Source organism: Phocoena sinus, chromosome 8, assembly GCF_008692025.1.
Source record: "Phocoena sinus isolate mPhoSin1 chromosome 8, mPhoSin1.pri, whole genome shotgun sequence".
Taxonomy (NCBI): domain Eukaryota; kingdom Metazoa; phylum Chordata; class Mammalia; order Artiodactyla; family Phocoenidae; genus Phocoena; species Phocoena sinus.
In genome coordinates this window covers 108981430-108998246 of record NC_045770.1, presented here as the reverse complement: position 1 = coordinate 108998246, position 16817 = coordinate 108981430, and the positions used below count along the sequence as shown (strand labels likewise).

The 16817-nt window shown below is 65.7% G+C and overlaps 1 protein-coding gene across 2 annotated transcripts; it reads left to right on the top strand.

The window, feature by feature from the left end:
* The first annotated feature begins 707 nt into the window (after positions 1-707).
* On the top strand, positions 708-7521 carry MRPL23 (mitochondrial ribosomal protein L23). Of its 2 annotated transcripts, none has more exons than XM_032641888.1 (5): positions 708-750; positions 2423-2545; positions 3384-3466; positions 4115-4170; positions 7306-7521. In XM_032641888.1, the coding sequence occupies exons 1-5, from the start codon at positions 734-736 to the stop codon at positions 7468-7470; spliced, it is 444 nt and encodes a 147-aa protein (XP_032497779.1). In that variant the 5' UTR covers positions 708-733; the 3' UTR covers positions 7471-7521. The 2 variants fall into 2 exon arrangements, with proteins under 2 accessions (XP_032497779.1, XP_032497778.1); XM_032641887.1 differs by having other exon boundaries at positions 4115-4188.
* The last annotated feature ends 9296 nt before the right edge of the window (positions 7522-16817 follow it).

The window sequence follows — 16817 nt, the reverse complement described above, 5'->3', positions numbered from 1 at the left end:
ACAGGTCTGCCTGCTGTGTGTGTGTCTGCGCGGGTGGGCGGGCAGTGGGCCCCGGGTTTGGCCCTATGGAGGGGTCCCCCGTGAGGGCTGTGCCGTGCGGAGGCTGGAAGTGGGGTGCCCAGCAGAGGCCTGAAGCAGCCAGCAGCCTCACGGAGGAGGCGTGGCTGGGGCACCTGGTTGGGGGGTCTCAGGGGACGGGGAGAGGGGCCCAGGGCAGGGCCCAGCTGGGCCGGCCAGAGGACTGGGATGGGGGCCAGGGAGGGAGGGAGGAGACCACCTCCGCCAGGTGGAGAGAGGGGCCTCCGACACACCCTCCCCTCCCCAACTCCCCCAGCCTCCCACCTTGGCCAGCAGCTGGAAGGGTGGCGGGCTCTGGGCGGGATGACCTGCAGTTATCCTGGGCACGGGGGGGTGCGTGGGGGCCATGCGTGGTGGTCCACGGGTGTGCTGGGCCCAGGGTGGAGGGGGGACATGTGGGACTGGGGTGTGCTGCCGGGCATGAGCGGGGCGTGAGGGGTGGGGAGTGGGTACTGGGTGTGCGGAGCTTCGGGAGTCAGGTGGGGCTCAGGTGAGCGGGTCGGTGGGGCTGGTGGGGGGGGCCGCCAGGTGCGCCCCAGGTGCGCCCCAGGTGCGTGGGCTGCGCGCGTCCTCCTGGGCGCCAGGGGGCGCTGCGGCGGCGTGGGGTCCGGGCCGGGCGCGCCCCTCCTTCCGCCCGCGGCCCCGGAAGCCGGCGATGGCACGGAATGTGGTGTGAGTGGGGGTCCCGGGGTGCGGGGCCGGGGGCGTGGCCGCGCCCGGGACTTTGCTGCGGGGGCCGGGCCGGGCCGCGGGGACGTGACTCAGAGACCCGCGCGGAACGTGCGGCGTCGAGGCGCCCGTGGGGGCGGGGCGGGGCGGGCTTGGGGCGGGGGTGGTCGTTCCGGAGCCGGAGGGGCCCGGGCCCGCCCCTTGGGAGTCGGGCCTGACGCTTGGCGCGGGCGGGTGGGAGAGAAGGTTGGCAGGTCTGGGCTCCGCCGACCTCGGGCTTCGGTGCCCCCGCGGCCGACTGCTACCCCAACCCCCGCAGCTCCCCAGGGGACCCAGACTGCGCCCCTTGCAGTGCTCGCCGCTGGTCACCAGGGGGAAGGTGTGAGCCTGGGTGGCCGCCCGCCGGCCTGGACCCCCACGAGGGCAGAGCGAGGCTCGGTCCTGGACGAGCAGCCCTGCGCTTCCAGAACCTGCCCCTCCCGCCTCTCCGGCACAGCGGAGGAGGCTGTGCCACAGGGTTCTAATGGGGCAGCTGCCACGTGGGACTGGGTCGCCAGGAGACCCCGGGAGACGTTACCTAGCGCTCAGCCCAGCACTCGTTCTAATGCGGGTGCCCCGGCCCGTGCCAGGGTGCCTGAGCCCTGCCACCTCAGAGTGCCACACCCTGGACCTCGGCTCCTGACCCCCTCACGCTCCCCAGATTTGTGAGGCCCAGAGGCAGCATGAGATTTGGCTTCACTGAGCCCCCTTCCCTGGTGCTGGGTGCTCCCCAAGATCAGGGCCACGTGCTGTGCTGCAGATGGGCCGCCAGGGACCCCAGATGGCATCCTCAGCCCCTGCTCCCACCCTCCACCAAGACCCGTCCCCTGGGCTCCCAGTAGACCCCTGGCCCCGCCTTGCAGCCCCTGTGTACCCTGGGCCCCCTCCTCACCCCAGCCCCGAGGCCCAGTTGGCAGTGTGGCCCTTCTGGCCCACCGGACCCCACCGGGGGCGTGGGTCCAGCTGGCAGGGGCAGTTGGGTGGGAGCCGCAGGTGGTGGCTTCCTGCACCTTCTAGATGCCTCTGCTCACTTCGGGGGTTCTGGGGGTGGGGCAGGCAGGCGGTCAGCTTGTAGCTGGTGATCTGCACACACCATCTCTCCCCAGCCTCTTATCTTTTGATCTTCACGCTTGTCAAGGATGAGCTGGTGTTCCCAGCACGGGGTGTGGAGGTGGCCCCATCCCTTTCCCCACCGCGGGGGTGGGCCAGTGCAGAATAAGCTGGTTCTGACCGATCCCACCTCACCTGAGCTGAAGGGAGCTAGAGGGCATGCCCTGTGTGGGGCCCACTCCTGGAGGGTGACAGCCATGCGGGGGCCGCGTGCCTTTGGGACCGGCACTTTGAACAAACACATGACTCTGAGCCTGTTTACGGGGTTGGGTGGGCATGTCCTCTGGCCTCTGTTCATGAATCATTCACCGGTCCTTTCCAAAGGCTGACCTTGGGGGTCAACAGGCCACACCGCCCCGGGGACTGGGGACTGGCTGCCCGCGCCGGGTGAGCAAAGGGGGTGGCCTGTGGGTGACTGCCCCCTTGGCTCCCCGGCCCCATGGGCGTGATGACCTGTGGACCCTGCTGGGGTGTCCCGGGAGCCTCGTGTTCTGAGCGTTTGACACGACCCCTCTCCCCCTTGCAGGTACCCTCTGTACCAGCTGGGCAACCCCCAGCTCCGGGTCTTCCGCACCAACTTCTTCATCCAGCTGGTGCGGCCCGGCATGGCCCAGCCCGAGGACACCGTGCAGTTCCGGATCCCCATGGAGTAAGCCCCCCCACCCCGCCCCCAGAGGAATTCAGGCTGGGGAGTGCCCCGAGGGGCCCACAGCCCTAGAGGTGCCGCCGAACCCCACTCACAAGCAAGGTTCTTCCTGCCGTGAAAATTATGCAGGCAGCTCCACACTGCCCGAGGTCTGGTGTGTGCAGGGCCCGGGGGTGTTGTGCTCCCCGCCGCCCCCTGGGAAGCCTGGCCTGAGACCTGACTTCTCTTCTTGCCTTGGTCCTAGCTGCGCTTTCCAGGAAGCTGGGCTGTGACTCCTGCACCCGCTCACCACGGCTTCCAAAGCCTTCGTCCTCAAATGGGGCCTTCACGGAGGCCCCAGTTACCGAAGGGACACACCCTCCCTGTGTCCCATGCTGAAGTCTGAGGGGTTCCGGGGTTGGCTTGAGCTTCCGTGTGAGGCCCATGCAGGGTGAAGAGGGAATGGGACCTAGCCCACCATCCCCTTGACCGTCATTTCTGGGAAGCGCCTGCTGGGAGGGTGCTGCGGGCAGCTCCTGGCAGCCAGGGGGCACACTCGCAGACCGTCCCGTCCCTCCCCTTGAAAGCTGGGCCCCCAGGGAGTGTGGCCAGTGGGAGGGAGAAGAGAACTGGGTCCTGGGGGCTGGTCCCCCGTCACCCCCTCACTGCTGCGTCCGGATGCAAGTGTGCTGGGTGGGGACCAGGGGCTGCATCTCCGGAGTCGGCGGGGGCCCGGCCTCAGCCACTGGCCTCCCCCGAGCCCGCTCCCACCCGGGGCCTGCGGTCGGCAGCTCAGCCCGTCGGGCGGGCCGCCTTGTACCTCGGCCCTGTTCAGACTTCCTTTCTTTCTCCTTTGCCCCAGGATGACCAGAGTGGACCTCAGGAGTTACCTCGAACGCATTTACAATGTGCCCGTGGCTGCTGTGCGGACAAGGGTGCAGCACGGTGGGTGCCCAGGGCGGGGGCTGCCCTCTGGTGTGGGCTCCTCCGCGGAGCTCCTGTGGGCCAGGCTGCCCGCCTCGCTGGCCTGGTCCCCCCTCGCGGCCACTCTTGCACGTGGTCCTTTGCACATGAGGAAACTGAGGGGGGACCTCAGGGGGGAGGTGGCCTCCCAGCGCTAGAACTTGGGTGGCCCGGCCCTGCCGGCTGCTCAGAGCAGGGCCCCACACTCAACCCACCCACCCGCTCCCCCGCCTGCCCCTGGGTCGGTCAGCAAAGCACTGTTTTCATTCCCCTGGGCCTTTCTCGTTCCTTCCTGTTGACCCTGCCCCCCAGCCCCCGGTTGCCCAGTTGTAAATATGACGACCCTCCGTCGAGGGGAGGTCAGACAGCAAGAGCCTCTGCTGACAGGGCAGAAAGCCGTTTCTTGCGTTATTTTAGGCACGTTTGGGTTTTCGCCGAGCGGAGGCTGGCGGTGGTGGCGCCTGCCTGTGCGAGCCTGGCCTAGTGGCCCAGGGCGTGCCGCCTGCAGTCTGTAGCCCGAAGGTGCCTGCGTGTTTGCCTGTTTCTAGAAAGTGGGTTCCTGGATTAATGGGACTGAAAGCTTCATGCTGGGAGTGAAGGTTTTTGTCTTCCCCCCCCCACTTCCAACAGGTTCCAACAGGAGGAGGGATTACAGGAACGTCAGGATAAAGAAACCAGATTACAAGGTGGCGTATGTGCAGCTGGTGGAGCGCTCACCCCGACCGTGGCCCGGAGCGGGGGATGGGCACGATCTTGGGGCCCCAGCTGGCACACTCAGTCTAATCCACATGGAGCCCCGGGAGGAGCTGGGGTTCAAAGCACAGCTCAGAGGTGGGAGGGGATGGGTGTCGGGGAACTTCTCGGGGGCCAGCCCTGGGCGTGCAGTGGGCGGGTGTGGGCCCGCTGGGCTTGAGGGGGGGTTCAGACAGAAACCAGGGCTGGCAAGCATCAAAGCAAGGAAGTAGTTAATGCCGTGGGGGTGGAGGTTCCTGCTGGGGCCTCAGTGTCAAGCCAGACCACTTGGGGTGTGCTGGGGTCCTGCTGACCCCCTCTCCTCTGGACTGGACTGCGGGGTGTGGCACACTCCCCAGGTTCTCTTCGCTAGTGTCCCCTGCCTAGCGAGGGGCTCCGGAAAGAGGGTCCAGCACCCCATCTGAGCCTTTGCTGACCGAAACCCAGAGCTGGCTGGAGGAAGACGCGTTTTCCAAGCCCTTTCCGGGCTCTTCCTTTCCAGCCTGAGCTGCCCCAAGACGTGCTTTCCCAGATATGCTCTTGACTCAGAACGGACAGCCTTGGCCACCCAGCACCAAGGCCCCGTGGGCTGCAGGCAGCATTCCTCTGCCGGGGCAGGTGACCTTGGACCTGCCCACAGAGTCTGTTAACTGCCCTGCGTTTGAAACCCTGGGCGGCGGGGGAGGGGGTGGGGGGGTCCTTCCCGTTTCTTTAGTTTCCTCGTAAACAGCCTGGGTCGGAGCGGGGAGCCCGCGGGCCCCGGGGCCGCTAGATGGCAGTAGCGCTATTATGAAAACACCCTCTGGCCCCAGGGCCTATTTCGGGCCTTAGGAGGTAGTTTGTTGAAAGACCACGTTAGTATGGCAGCTTTGCTGAAAAAACGGTCACAGTTGCTCTAAACAGGGGCCCCCGTAATTATTTGGCCTAATATTTGCTGTGCATAGAGTCAGCCAGTCCAGGCAGGGAGAGTGGCCGTTGGCCTCATAAAGACGCCTGTGTCCTCTGTGTTCAATCGGGCCATCTGTCTTTGTCACGGCACGCCGGTTGACACCCCATATGTCGGCATTCGCCACGAGGCCCTTCAGCGAGAGCTATAGTTACAAGTGGCTTTTGAGTCATCCGAGCCCTTGCGTTTCCCGGGCCCCACCTCGCTCTGGAAGCTGAGCTGCGCGGCCTGGGATCTGTATCTGCAGCTGCCACCCCGGCCTCCTTTCTTCCCCTGTGAAATCAGGGGCAGCACAAGTGGGAGCACAGGGCGTCCCCGCCGGGCACGCTTCCCTCCGTTGCAAAATTAAATTTGTAACGGATCCCCCCCCACCTCCACCCCGCCCGGCTCCGGCAGATCTGTGCCTGGAAACCGGCCGGGGGGTTGGACACTCGCCCCTGAACGGGTCCCCTCTCTGTCCTCCGTCTGTGGAGACGTCCTCACCCGGGTGTCCCTTGGGGCCTCGTTTCTGGGCTTCTCATCACCGAGCTGATCGCAGAGCACACAGGGGTCCATCAGAAAGACAAGTGAAATTTCCGGATTTGTTCAGAGTTGGCCGCTTCGGCAAAGCTGGTCCCCCGTAGTGGGGGTCCCGGGTTTCCTCCCACGAGCTGATAACCGTCTCTTTGGCCCAGAGTCGGGGAGCTAGCGAGCCTGGGTCACCCCACAGCAAGGAGCCTCGGCCCCAGGCTGACGCTGACGCCTGCTGGTGCTGGAGAGCCTGCTCCCCCAACCCCGCCTGCCCCTCACCATCCCAGGCCGGCGTCTTCGCTTTTCACTGCGACACTTTCCTCCCCTCCTGTTCTTTTCCGCTGATCAGCTTTGGAAGGATGGAGGGTTTTATTTCTGAAAGTACAAGGTGAATTTCTCCAGGAAGGGAACCCCCGGGAGCCGCAGTCGGCCCCCACACCCGGCGCTTGTCTCGGTGAGAGACGAGGAATTTCTCCCGGCGGCGCCCCCGTTTTTTCCCAAGCCATTGCGGATTGCCATCTTTGTATTTATATCTTAAAATGTCATTTTGGGTTTCCCCCACCTCAGAAAACTAGCAGAATCACCTCGGTATATTAAACATAAATCCCCCATTCTGGGCAATCAGCCCTGCATGTAAACTATTGCCCTTTGGTATTTTAAAGAAGAAGAAAGAAAGTTTTGAAGTGTGTAAGCGAATCCTCCTGCAGGCTGGCTACCGAGCACACGGTTGCTGCCTTTCATCACTCGGGGCTGCACTCCGCGCCATGTGAGCCTCCCGTTCTCAGGGCCGAGTATGTGGGCTGTTTCAGATCACGCTTGGCCGCCTGCCCGAATCCAGAGTTCTTTACAAAACAAGGGTCTCCAAGAACCGAGCGCACTTCACTGATTTTACTTATTAAAATTTTCCAGATCCGGTCCTTCTCTGCCCGTCTGGAGGTGGACGGCGCAGCCCTGGGAGTGTTGGCCCGGGTCGTCCCCCCACCCCCCCATCCTTGGAGCTGCTTTGCGATGTGTAGCGCGTGGAGGTGGCCCCACACCTCACGTTGTTTGGGGTTCCCTCCTCCCGCCAGCCCACTGATGGGCCAGGCTGGTACCCCGGCCACGTGCTGGGGGTCCGGGCTGGGAGTTGGCCGGCACTCAACGTGTTCTGAACTTCTAGTGAAAGACTAAAACCAGTTAATTTGCAAAGCCGGTCTTGATTTATAGACTGCTCGCATGTACGTTTCTTTGTACGTTACATGCGTTTTATTTGCCAAGCTCTGAGCCGGGAGGAGGGTTAGTCTTTAATGTGGGTAAAGGCCTGTAGGTATTTTGGGTGGAAGACGTTCCAGGGAGGCGGCAGACACTATCTGTGCCTTGTTTCCTCGCCCCTGCCCACAGTCTGGCCGGGCGACTCCTGCCGGGAGTGGGTGCTCTGCTGGGCTCCCCCGGATGGGGACACGCTGCCTGGAGAGCTGGCCTCCATGAGGGGCCTTTGTCACAGCAATGGTTTGCACCGCAGAGGCGGGGGCCCGGCCTGCGTCTGTCCTGCAGGCGACGGACGGGCAGGTTCCATCTGGCCACAGACCTTCCCACGGGGCTCCTGGCCTGTCCCGCCCGCGCTGCAGGCTGAGCCCGTGTCTTTTCTCCCCAGGCGCAGGGACAGACCTTCACGTTCCCAGATCTGTTTCCTGAGAAAAAGAGGCCTGAAGGCAGTTCTGTGACTGAGGACCTGCAGGACCAGGTCCTGGAAGACCAGCGGCGGAGGCAGAGCTGCGATCCCCGGCTCGGGGGCGTCCCTGGCTGGTTCGGCCTGTGACGGGCGGCTGACGGCTCAGCTCAAATAAAAGTGCTGCTTGTGGAGACCGGCCCAGGCCCCCCACCCTGTGCTCTGTGCTCTGGGCCGTGCCCCTACCCTGAGAGCAGGGGCCCGGCCTCGGGTGTGCCCGCGTGTCTCGTCCTGGTCCCATGGGCCCAAGGCGAGCCAGGCATGCCCGGAACCCTGTCCAGCTGGGGAAGAGCCCCACTTCCAGAGCACCCGGGAAGTCATCTTGAGCTGCTCTGTCTAGAGCTTGCTTTGGGCGGTTTGTGGGGGAGATCAGAGTGAGTGCTGAGGGCAGGAGTCGGGGTGGCCGCTGGGAGAGAGTCCGTCCGGGCTGGGGGTCCAGGGTGGTCCAGTCCAGTGTGGTCTTGAGCAGGGATGGTGGGGGATCCAGAGAGAGTGGGATAGTGGGGTTAGGGGACTAGTCCAGAGCAAGGCCGCGTCTGGAAAGATTGCCAGCCGAAGGCTTGCGTGTGGGAAGCGGAGCGCCGTCAGGGACGACCAGCACCCGGGGACCCGTGGGGTGGGGTAGAGGTGGCGCTGGTCCCGGAGGGTCTGGGAGCCCTGTTCCCTGCATCTCCGGTCCTGAGGATGCACCTACAGCTTGATTTCTCATCTGAATCACGCCCTGCAGCTAAAAGCCTAACCCTGAGCGCCCGGGAGCCAGCGCCCCGCGGCCGCCCCCGGGCAGGGGGGCGGTGAGGCCGACCCGGGCTGGCTGGGCCCGTCTCTGCGTGTCCGCGGGCCTGGAGATCTGGGGAGCGAGCGAGAAAGCACCGTGGGTGCCTCGGGGAGTCGGGCCGTGTTGCCCCGGGAGTGGGACACATGCCAGATGCCACGAGGGCTCAGGGACCACCCTCCTCCGCGGCCTCCCGGCTCCCGCTCTGGAGCTTGGCTCTTCCCTCCGCGGGGGGGGTGGGGGGGGGTGGGGGTGGGGGGTGGGGGGAGGACAGTGGGGAGCCGGCTTGGCTGGCCCCCTCCACCCGAGGGACACGGGGGGGCGTCACGTGGGCCTTTGAAGCTCCCCTCCGGCTGGAGGGTGAAGGTCCGGGCAAACTCCACCCTTCAGCGTTGATTTAAAGTGATGGGGAAGGTCGGGAAGGAGGCTGGAGAACGGAGTCAATGGTATTTTCCTGAGAGAATAATTCATGGGGCCCCGAGGACCCCGACTCAAGGCCAGGGGAGGAATCCATCCTTCATCCGCTGCACTTCCAGAGCTGGCCGCCCGCACGCCCCCGGACGCAGCCCCAGGCCCTTCCCACACGGCGGCCCCCTGCTGTCCTCGCTGTGCCCTCCGCATCCCCAGGGCCTGGCATCTGCCGGTCACGGCCACGGAGGCGGGCCGTGACGTCCTGTGTCCTCGGCACCCCCAGGGCTGGTGGATGGAGTGGCCACAGCAGCGCCGAGTGGGGGTGGGACACAGCGTCCGGCACAGAGCCGAGTGTGTGGGGCAGGGGTGGAGTTGCCTTGCAGGGCGCTGAGCAACAGGAAACGGGCCTTCAGCTGGGGGGCTGCTTGCCCCTCCCCAGGCACGGAGCCTTGAGAAGGTGCTGTTTGACACCCCTGCCCCTCCCTGGCTGGAGGCTGGAGGCTTGGCAGGGAGACAGGCCGGTGCCTCCTCAGGAGGTCTCTCTGCACAGGTCGGTGGGCCCCGAGGTCGTCTTCTCCCAGCCTCGGTCTCCCCCTCCCTTGCCCGGCTGGGAGATGGTGGTCAAGACTTCCGGTCCCAGCATCCTCTTCCCCTCTGCTCCTCCACACGTGAGGACCAGAGGGGGGTCTGCTGGGGGCCCCCTAGGCTTGTGTGTCATCCTCCCCACTCATGCATTTGCTGGACAGCCTCACGTGGGACTGGAAACAGGGAGGGCCCGACCCAGTGACTTGGGGGCTCCCTTTCCCGTGGGGACAGCCCTGCCAGGAGCACCCCGGGCCAGCGCCTGGGGGAAAGTAAAGGGACAAAGGAAGAGGACTAGAGCCCACAACACCGCCCCCTGTGCTCCCCCCCCACTTCTTTACGGCCATTCCTCGCCTTGCGGGGGCTGTGAGACCCAGGTTACGGCAGGCAGAGCCCGCGAGGGGAGGCGCTGGGGGCTGGGCCAGCCGCCTTCTCAGTCCCCTGTGGCTGCCACGGGCCCTGCTTGGAGCCAGCAGGCCTGGGGGAAAGTAAAGGGACAAAGGAAGAGGACTAGAGCCCACAACACCGCCCCCTGTGCCCCCCCACACACTTCTTTACGGCCATTCCTCGCCTGCGGGGGCTGTGAGCCCGCGGGGGGAGGCGCTGGGGGCTGGGCCAGCCGCCTTCAGTCCCCTGTGGCTGCCACGGGCCCTGCCTGGAGCCAGCAGGCCTGTGCTGGTGAGTTATAGCTGCAGCAGTCCCGGCCTGTGGCCCACGGGACGCATCCCAGACCCCCCAGCAGCTCCAGGTGAGGCCCGGCCGCCAGGGCTGCCAGGACGGGAGCGGAAGCCCATCTGGCCGCAGCCCCTCCGCCAGCGTCTGGTTTTTCCTCTTCGAGGGCCAGAGTCTCCCCGGGGCCGCATCACGCTGTCATCCCAGCTCCACGTGCATCGTTTTAAGTAACTGACTGCAGGTTGACCCACCGCCTGGCTGGGCCCTCGGCCGGGGGTGGGGGGGCCCGCTCACTTTTGCAGCTGGGACCCCCAGTTGAGTCAGGGGCTCCATCCTCTGGCCTCTGGGCGGCCTCAGCAGGGGACCCGGGCCCAGGGACACAGCCGGTCATCTGGGCTGCCCACACCCCCCCCGCCCCCGTCCAGGCATTAAAACACAAAGGAAACTAAAGAAATCAGTCCCCTTGAGGGTGACTCTGGAGGGGGTCCCCTCCCACCTCCGACTTCCACGTAATTCTGAACTCCATTCATGAATGAATAAGTGCATGAGTGTGGTGGACCCCCCCCCCCCCCCCCCCCAGTTCAGCACGCCAGCTCGGCCACTCGGGACAGCCTCGCCTTGTCCGCGGGTTTGAGAATCGGGCGGGGCCTGGGGCGGGACCCAGGTGGGCCCCCAGCCACTATCTCACTGAAGCTGGAGGCTGCGGCTGCCGCCCTGCTCCCTGGCGGTAAAGACGCCCCCGCCACCCGCTCACAGCACATAAGGGCAGAAGAGCTATAGCTGGTCAAGGGCTGCTCTCTTCTGTTTTCAAACAGCTTTATTGGGATACGGTTCACATCCGCCATGGAAAGTGTGTCATTGGATGTCTTAGCGTTCAGGCAGGTGTGCACCTATCGCTGTGATCAGTTTGGACACGTCCTCATGCTACCCACAGGGCAGCCCCGCACTCCCCACCCCAGCCCCGCCGACACAAGCCTCTGCCTCCGTCCGTCTCTGCGGATTGGCCTGTTCTGCACACTTCATGGACGTGGAGTCTGTGCTGGCTTTGTGGCTCGGCAATCGCGCCCTCGGGCCCGTGCTGTAGCCCGCATCAGGGTTTCCTTCCATGGTGCGTATGGGCCGCAGACTGTGTATCTGTTTGTCCGTGGAGGGCGCTTGGCGTGTGTGTTATCATTGCTCGGGGATGGCGGGTGCTTAGCCTGGAATGTTCACGGAGGCCGGGCTGCCTCACCACCGACAAGGGTGTTTATCAGTCCCTGAAAGTCCCCGAAGGCTGTGGAGAGATGGGCCACGTCCGCAAACCGCCCGGCTGCTGGACAGGGCCTGGACGGGGATGTCAAACAGCCTGCCCCTTGGGGCCCTGGGAGCTCCACTGGGGTCAGGGTCGGGGTCAGGGGCTGGCACGGGGAGGGGGTTTCCAGACAGCCCCAGGACCCCCATCCCTGTGCCTCTCTCCTTCCCTAAATGCCGCACCTCGGGTCCAAAAGACACTCGGCTCCGGCCCTCGGAGGCCCTCCTTTCCCCGGCACGGGGCTGGCACACTCGTGCACTGGTCCCCAGTCGCCCTGCGTGTGGGTGCCTGTCCCATCCTCGTAACCGACACTGAGTCCCATCAGGACAAAGGTTTCCACCTCCTCTCAGAGCTGAGCTGGCTCTCTCTGCATGTCCCACCGTGCGCAGGGGGACCCCACCCCAGGGAAACCCCTCTATTTCTGCCACCGCCCCACACCTGCCTCCCCGGCCTGGCCCCCCGGGCGCGTGCCTTCTTGGGAGAAAGGGAAAGGTGCCCGGAGACCTGGGTCTCCTTCCCAGGTTCCCACCGCCCTGCCTGGAGGGAGCTGAACCCCGCATGGCTTGGCCCGGACACCCCAAGACGGACGCAGGGACACCCGGGCCGCCGGCCCGGGAAGCAGCGGCCAGGACGGCTCCCCACGCGGCCCGCCAGGCCGACCTGTTCAGCATCTGTGTCGCTCCTTCCTGACTGAGATCATCCCCAGCACCGATCCCCCCAGATCACTTCGTTATTTCTTTGTAAATAGGGCTTTTCCTAGTCAAAATAATCACCATGTTTTGTGCTGCTCCCACATCTGGCTTTGATTGGCCCCCACCTCCTCGGGTGGACCTGGACCCCTGGCGCTGTGACGGAGGGAAGGCAGCCCAGCCCGCTTTCCTCCCTGCGCGAGGCCGGCCGGGCCTGGAGGACCCCGGTTCTGTCCCTGCACAGCTGCACTCCGGCCTGGGCCTGGCTCCGCCGGGCGCATCCTTGGTCCTGCCTTTGCAGAGTTGGGGTCCCGGGGCTCCCCCGTGGCTGGATGCTCCTCTCCCTGCAGCTCCCGTGGCCTCTGTAGGGGTGCCGGCACACACACGGCGTGCGATTCACCTCGCCGGCGGTCCTCTCCTTCCCGTGTGGGCACACCCGTCTCCATGCGGGAGCCCTCTGGGCACCCCTGCGTGTGTCTCCGAGGAGAGTCCTGCTTTGGGGCACCCAGCAGCCCAGTATGCAGGCAGAGGTCAGCCCCTCTTTCTTCTGAGCCGCTCCCCTGGGTGACCTGCCCCTTTAATCCTCCCAGCCAGAGTCCCAGGTGGCCGCTCCCCTTCCCCCGGCCCTCCACCCTGATGCCGGGTCCAGACCGGGCCCTCCCGGGTGATGGAGGCAGGACCGCACACGCTCTGCCGTAGGGGGATGATGCCGTTTGGATGAACGTGGTGGTGCCTGAGTGTCCTCTGCGTCGGCACCTGCAGCGTCTGGGCTTTGCGCCTCCCGCCGTCCCCTCCCGCCGAGCATGGTGAGCAGCTTTCCGGGACGTGGAATCAGGGGCCCTGGGCCGTCCACCTTGCCGTCCCTCCTCCAGCCCCGTGACGTTCCGTATGGCCGCTGGGTCCACCAGCCATAGACGCCGGGCGACAAGCGTCTGGGCAGTGGGCACAGGGCAGCAGAACGGCACCTGCCTGTGGGAGCGTGCCTGCTGACTGCCCAGAGGGGAAGACTGAAACACGCCGGAGGGACCTCAGAAGACCACTGCGGGGGCGGGGCCTCGTGTCCCTCGGCTCGGGGAGGTGTCTCCAGAAGCCTTCGTGCAGGCCCCAGGTAGGGGTGCCACGTGCCTGCGGACGGCACAGGGCGCTGACCTCATCAGGCCTTCCCTTCAGGCCGTGCTGGAATTCCGACAGCCCTGAACAGCCGATGCTCCTGACAGGTTCTCCCTGGGACTTCACCGGGGGCCAGGGCCCTAAATAATTTTTATAAAACCCATGTCAGCCCCAAACTGTGTGATATCTGATTTGTAGCCCTAACAAAACCCCATGCCTGCTGCCAGGGCGGGTGCGGTGTGAGCCGGTGGTGCAGAGGCCCTGGGTCCCGCTGGTGCATGGGCACACGTGTGTGAGCGAGTGAGGGGGGCCCGGGGGGCCTGTGAGGGCCAGGCGTCCCGCCCTTCACTCCCAGCTGCTGGCCTTGCCGCCAGGAGGCCCTCGGCTGCAGCCTCGACCTTCTTGTCTAAAATGTGGACGTGATCATGTCGGCCAGTGGGGAGACAGGGCCAGGCTGGAAGAAGGTGCCCAAGGGCTGCTCCCAGGACCCTGTGCCCCTGATGCCCGGCCCCCTTCTCCACCCAAGTGTGTGTTCTGGCTTTGTGCAGAGCCTGGAGCCCCCTGCCCAGCCCAGGTCTCTGTCTCCGTGGCTGCCCGTCACCACTCCTGGCCACCCGTGCATCCTGCCACGTCCCGTGTCCCTGTCAGGTGTGGCGGCCAGGTTGGGGGTGAGCTCCCGCACAAGGCCACGGTGTGGCAGGGCAGGCACGGCAGAAGCCCCAGCCAAGCGGCCGTGCTGTGGAAGGGTTCGTGTGGCGTCCAGGCTAGAGGCAGGGGGTGGTGCTAGAAGCGGGCACCTCATCACTGCCCAGCGTAGCGGCCCCACACCAGGCTACGTCCTTGGAAGTGCCACCAGGCCTGCTGGTCTAGGACAGAAACCTCCCTTCACGCTGGTCCCCAGCCCACGCGGCCCCCCAGCCGCCTGCCCCTCCAGAGCAAGTCCAGGGTCTCTCTACTCCTCCAGACCCTGGGCCATCTCACCCTCTTAAAGAGTGTCCCCAGGAGTGCCCCCAGCCCCACGCGCTGTCTCTCGCTGGCCCCTGGCGTCTGTGGCACTCTTGCCTGCTGCCTCTGTGGTTTGGGGGTGCCGCCGGGTCCCCTGCCTGGTCTCAGGGGCTCGACCGGTTGCGGGGGCTTTGTGCCTTGCTGGTTCTCTGTCCGTTTAAGACAGGAAGGCCCTCCGTCCCCGGGTCCCTTCCTGCTGCGTCCCTCGACCCCGAGTGTGTTCCTCAGGTCTGGGCTCGTGAACTTCAGCCTCCCACTGCTCTGTCGGGTGGCCCACGCAGCCATGAGGGGCTTCAGGAAAGGCCCCCGACGCTCACCTCCCGAGGGGCGGGAGTGGCCGAGTGTGTTGGGGGTGACGCACCCAGAGCTCCAGCCCTGAGATTCTGGTCTCCTGTCCCCAGAGCCCAGAGACCACGACCGGGGAACCCCTCCTGGATCCTGGGACCACCTGGCGTGTGATCACACTGGGCTTGTCCTGTGTCCTCGAGAAAAGGCAGCCCAAGTTGCAGAAGCTGCCTCCTAAAAATAAAACTCAGGCACGAGGCCCTGTGGGGCCGGTCCTGAAGGAGGCCAGTGAGATTAGGGCCAGCTGCTGCACCCGCCCTTGGCCTGTCCTCACCTCCCAGAGCATCCCCTGCTTCCCTGTCCCCTGGCCTCACCCTGGCTAAATCCGCCTTGGCCCCTTGGCTGGTACAAAACAGGAAAACTGTGTGTTCTGAGCCTCCTTTGGGGCTTAGGGGGTAAGGGGAGCCGGCAGCTGCCCGGGGAGAGTGATGAGCGAGGACCTTTATCTGAAAATATCGTGTTGCCCGCCTGGATGCCGGGGGCCCCGCGTGCCAGCCCTCCCGACTCCTGCTACAACTGAAATAGCTTTGGGAGGTGGACGCAGCTGTCCACATCAGTCAAGATGACCCCGGCCAGAATGGCGGGTCCGAGCTTCCACGAGCTCAGGCTTTTCCAGGGGCTGCTGGCCTGTGGTCCCCGGACCCCAGGGCCAGGGCACCGCAAGCCCCCCCCCCCCCAGAGGCCCCTAGGAGAGGAACGGAAAGTGGCCACACTGGCCATTCCAAAGCTCTTGCTGTGGCCTTGGCCTTGGTCCCTAACGTCGGCCCAGCTCCTCCTGGACTCTCCTCCCCACCCAGGAGCCCTATGGCGCCTGGGGTCCCGGGCAGAGCAGGGGGACGGACTGGGGGAGCGGCTGGGGGACCGAGGCGGCGGGTGACCCGCAGAGCAACCTCGGAACGCGAGGGTGCGGTGCGGGACGCGGGCCGGGAAGAGTCGCCAAGGGTCTGTTTGCAGGGACAGAAAGGCAGGGAACCAGGAAGCTCCCTGCAGCAGGAAGCTGGGACCTGAGAGCCACGAGGAAGAGGCTCCAGACGAGCAGGGTGGACGTGGCCGGAAGGCTCCGGGCCGGGCGGTGACCCCGGGGTGGGAGGGTGAGCAGACGCTGGCCGGGCGTGCTGGGCCACATGCTTGCCCAAGGGGCTCATGGAACATTCTTGTGGGGGGCCGGAGCCAGGGCCCGACGTGTGTGCGTCCCAAGGGTGGGGGGCGCCGGGCGCTATAACGGGCGGCACACGGCACACTTAGTCACCTCTGAGGTATGGCTCCCCGGCCTCGCCCCGTGTCATTGCCATGGCAATGCTGGGAGGGGCCCGCAAACAGCCCCAAACAGAGTGGCCCCCTGACTCCTGGTCGTCCCCTCGAGGGGGTGGGACACTCGGAGAGACACTGCCAAGTTTGGGAGAAGAAGCTTGCAGGCTGGCCTCGCTCCAGCCCTTCCCTGGGACGTGTGCGCCCCTGTCCCATCCCTGTCCCACCCGGCCCGGAGCCAGGACACCACGCGGGGGCCTGTGCGGCGGGGGTGGGGAGCTGGGGTGAGACGGCCGGGCCCCTGGGTTCAGGGCACCCCAGAACATTGGGGTTTGTCAAGAGAAGGACTTGGGCTGCCTGAAATACACGTTCCGGGGGCTCTCGGGGCGCCAGCTCACAGACAAACCCCCTCCCAGCTCATCCGCCTCTCCCTCTGTTAAACGGAGACAGTGACCCCACCGCAACTACCCCTGCCCCTCAGGCTGTCAGGGTCCCCGACCATCCAGAGCAGGGTGGGTGGGGCAGGGCGGGGGGTGGGGGGCAGGTCACCAGGACAGAGCCCCAGGGTGGCCGCCTGACGGGGGCAGTAGTGTCACATGGTGAGGGGGCGGTCAGTGGCATCCTGCAGCCCCGGGGGGCCCTGCCCCCAAGAGAGGTACCTTCCCACAGCCCCTTGCCCAGGAATGCAACCCCAGAACCGGAGTCTGGCACCCGTGCACCCGAGGGGCACCCACCCACTTTTCTGGGGTGCCTGCCCGGCCCGAGCAGTGACCCAGGAGTAGAGGCCTCGGCACAGGCATTAGCCAGAGGCTGAGGGGGAAGTTTGTTCCAGGTGGGGTCCACTGGGGACCCGCTAAAGAAGTTTTGTCTGCAAACCGAGGCAAGCGCTAATGGTCTGGGGTCCTTCGTGCATCTCCCATCCCTCCCCGACCGGGTTAACACCTGGGCCGACCAGGGCAGTCCAGAGCTCCCAGCACACACACCCAGGCTCACCCCTGGCAGCTGAGAGATGGGGTGGACCCAGCACCAGGGCCTTGGGTGGGAGACAGTGTCCCCCACGGACCTGACCTGGAAGCACAGATGTGCATGCGTCGTGTCCCCCAAGGGTGGCGCCGTCAGCCAGGAGGGAGCGGGACCCTGCTCGGAAAGGTCGTGTGCGGTGACGGGCGGCCAAGCTGTCCTTCCTGGCTCAGCTGTCGGCAACCTGAACCCTCCACGCTGGCCAGGAGGCTCGGGGCCTAAATTAGGGTCTGCGGGATAGGCCGTGGCATCACGGGGACGTCCAAGCCACCGTTGCAGCAGAAATGTCCCG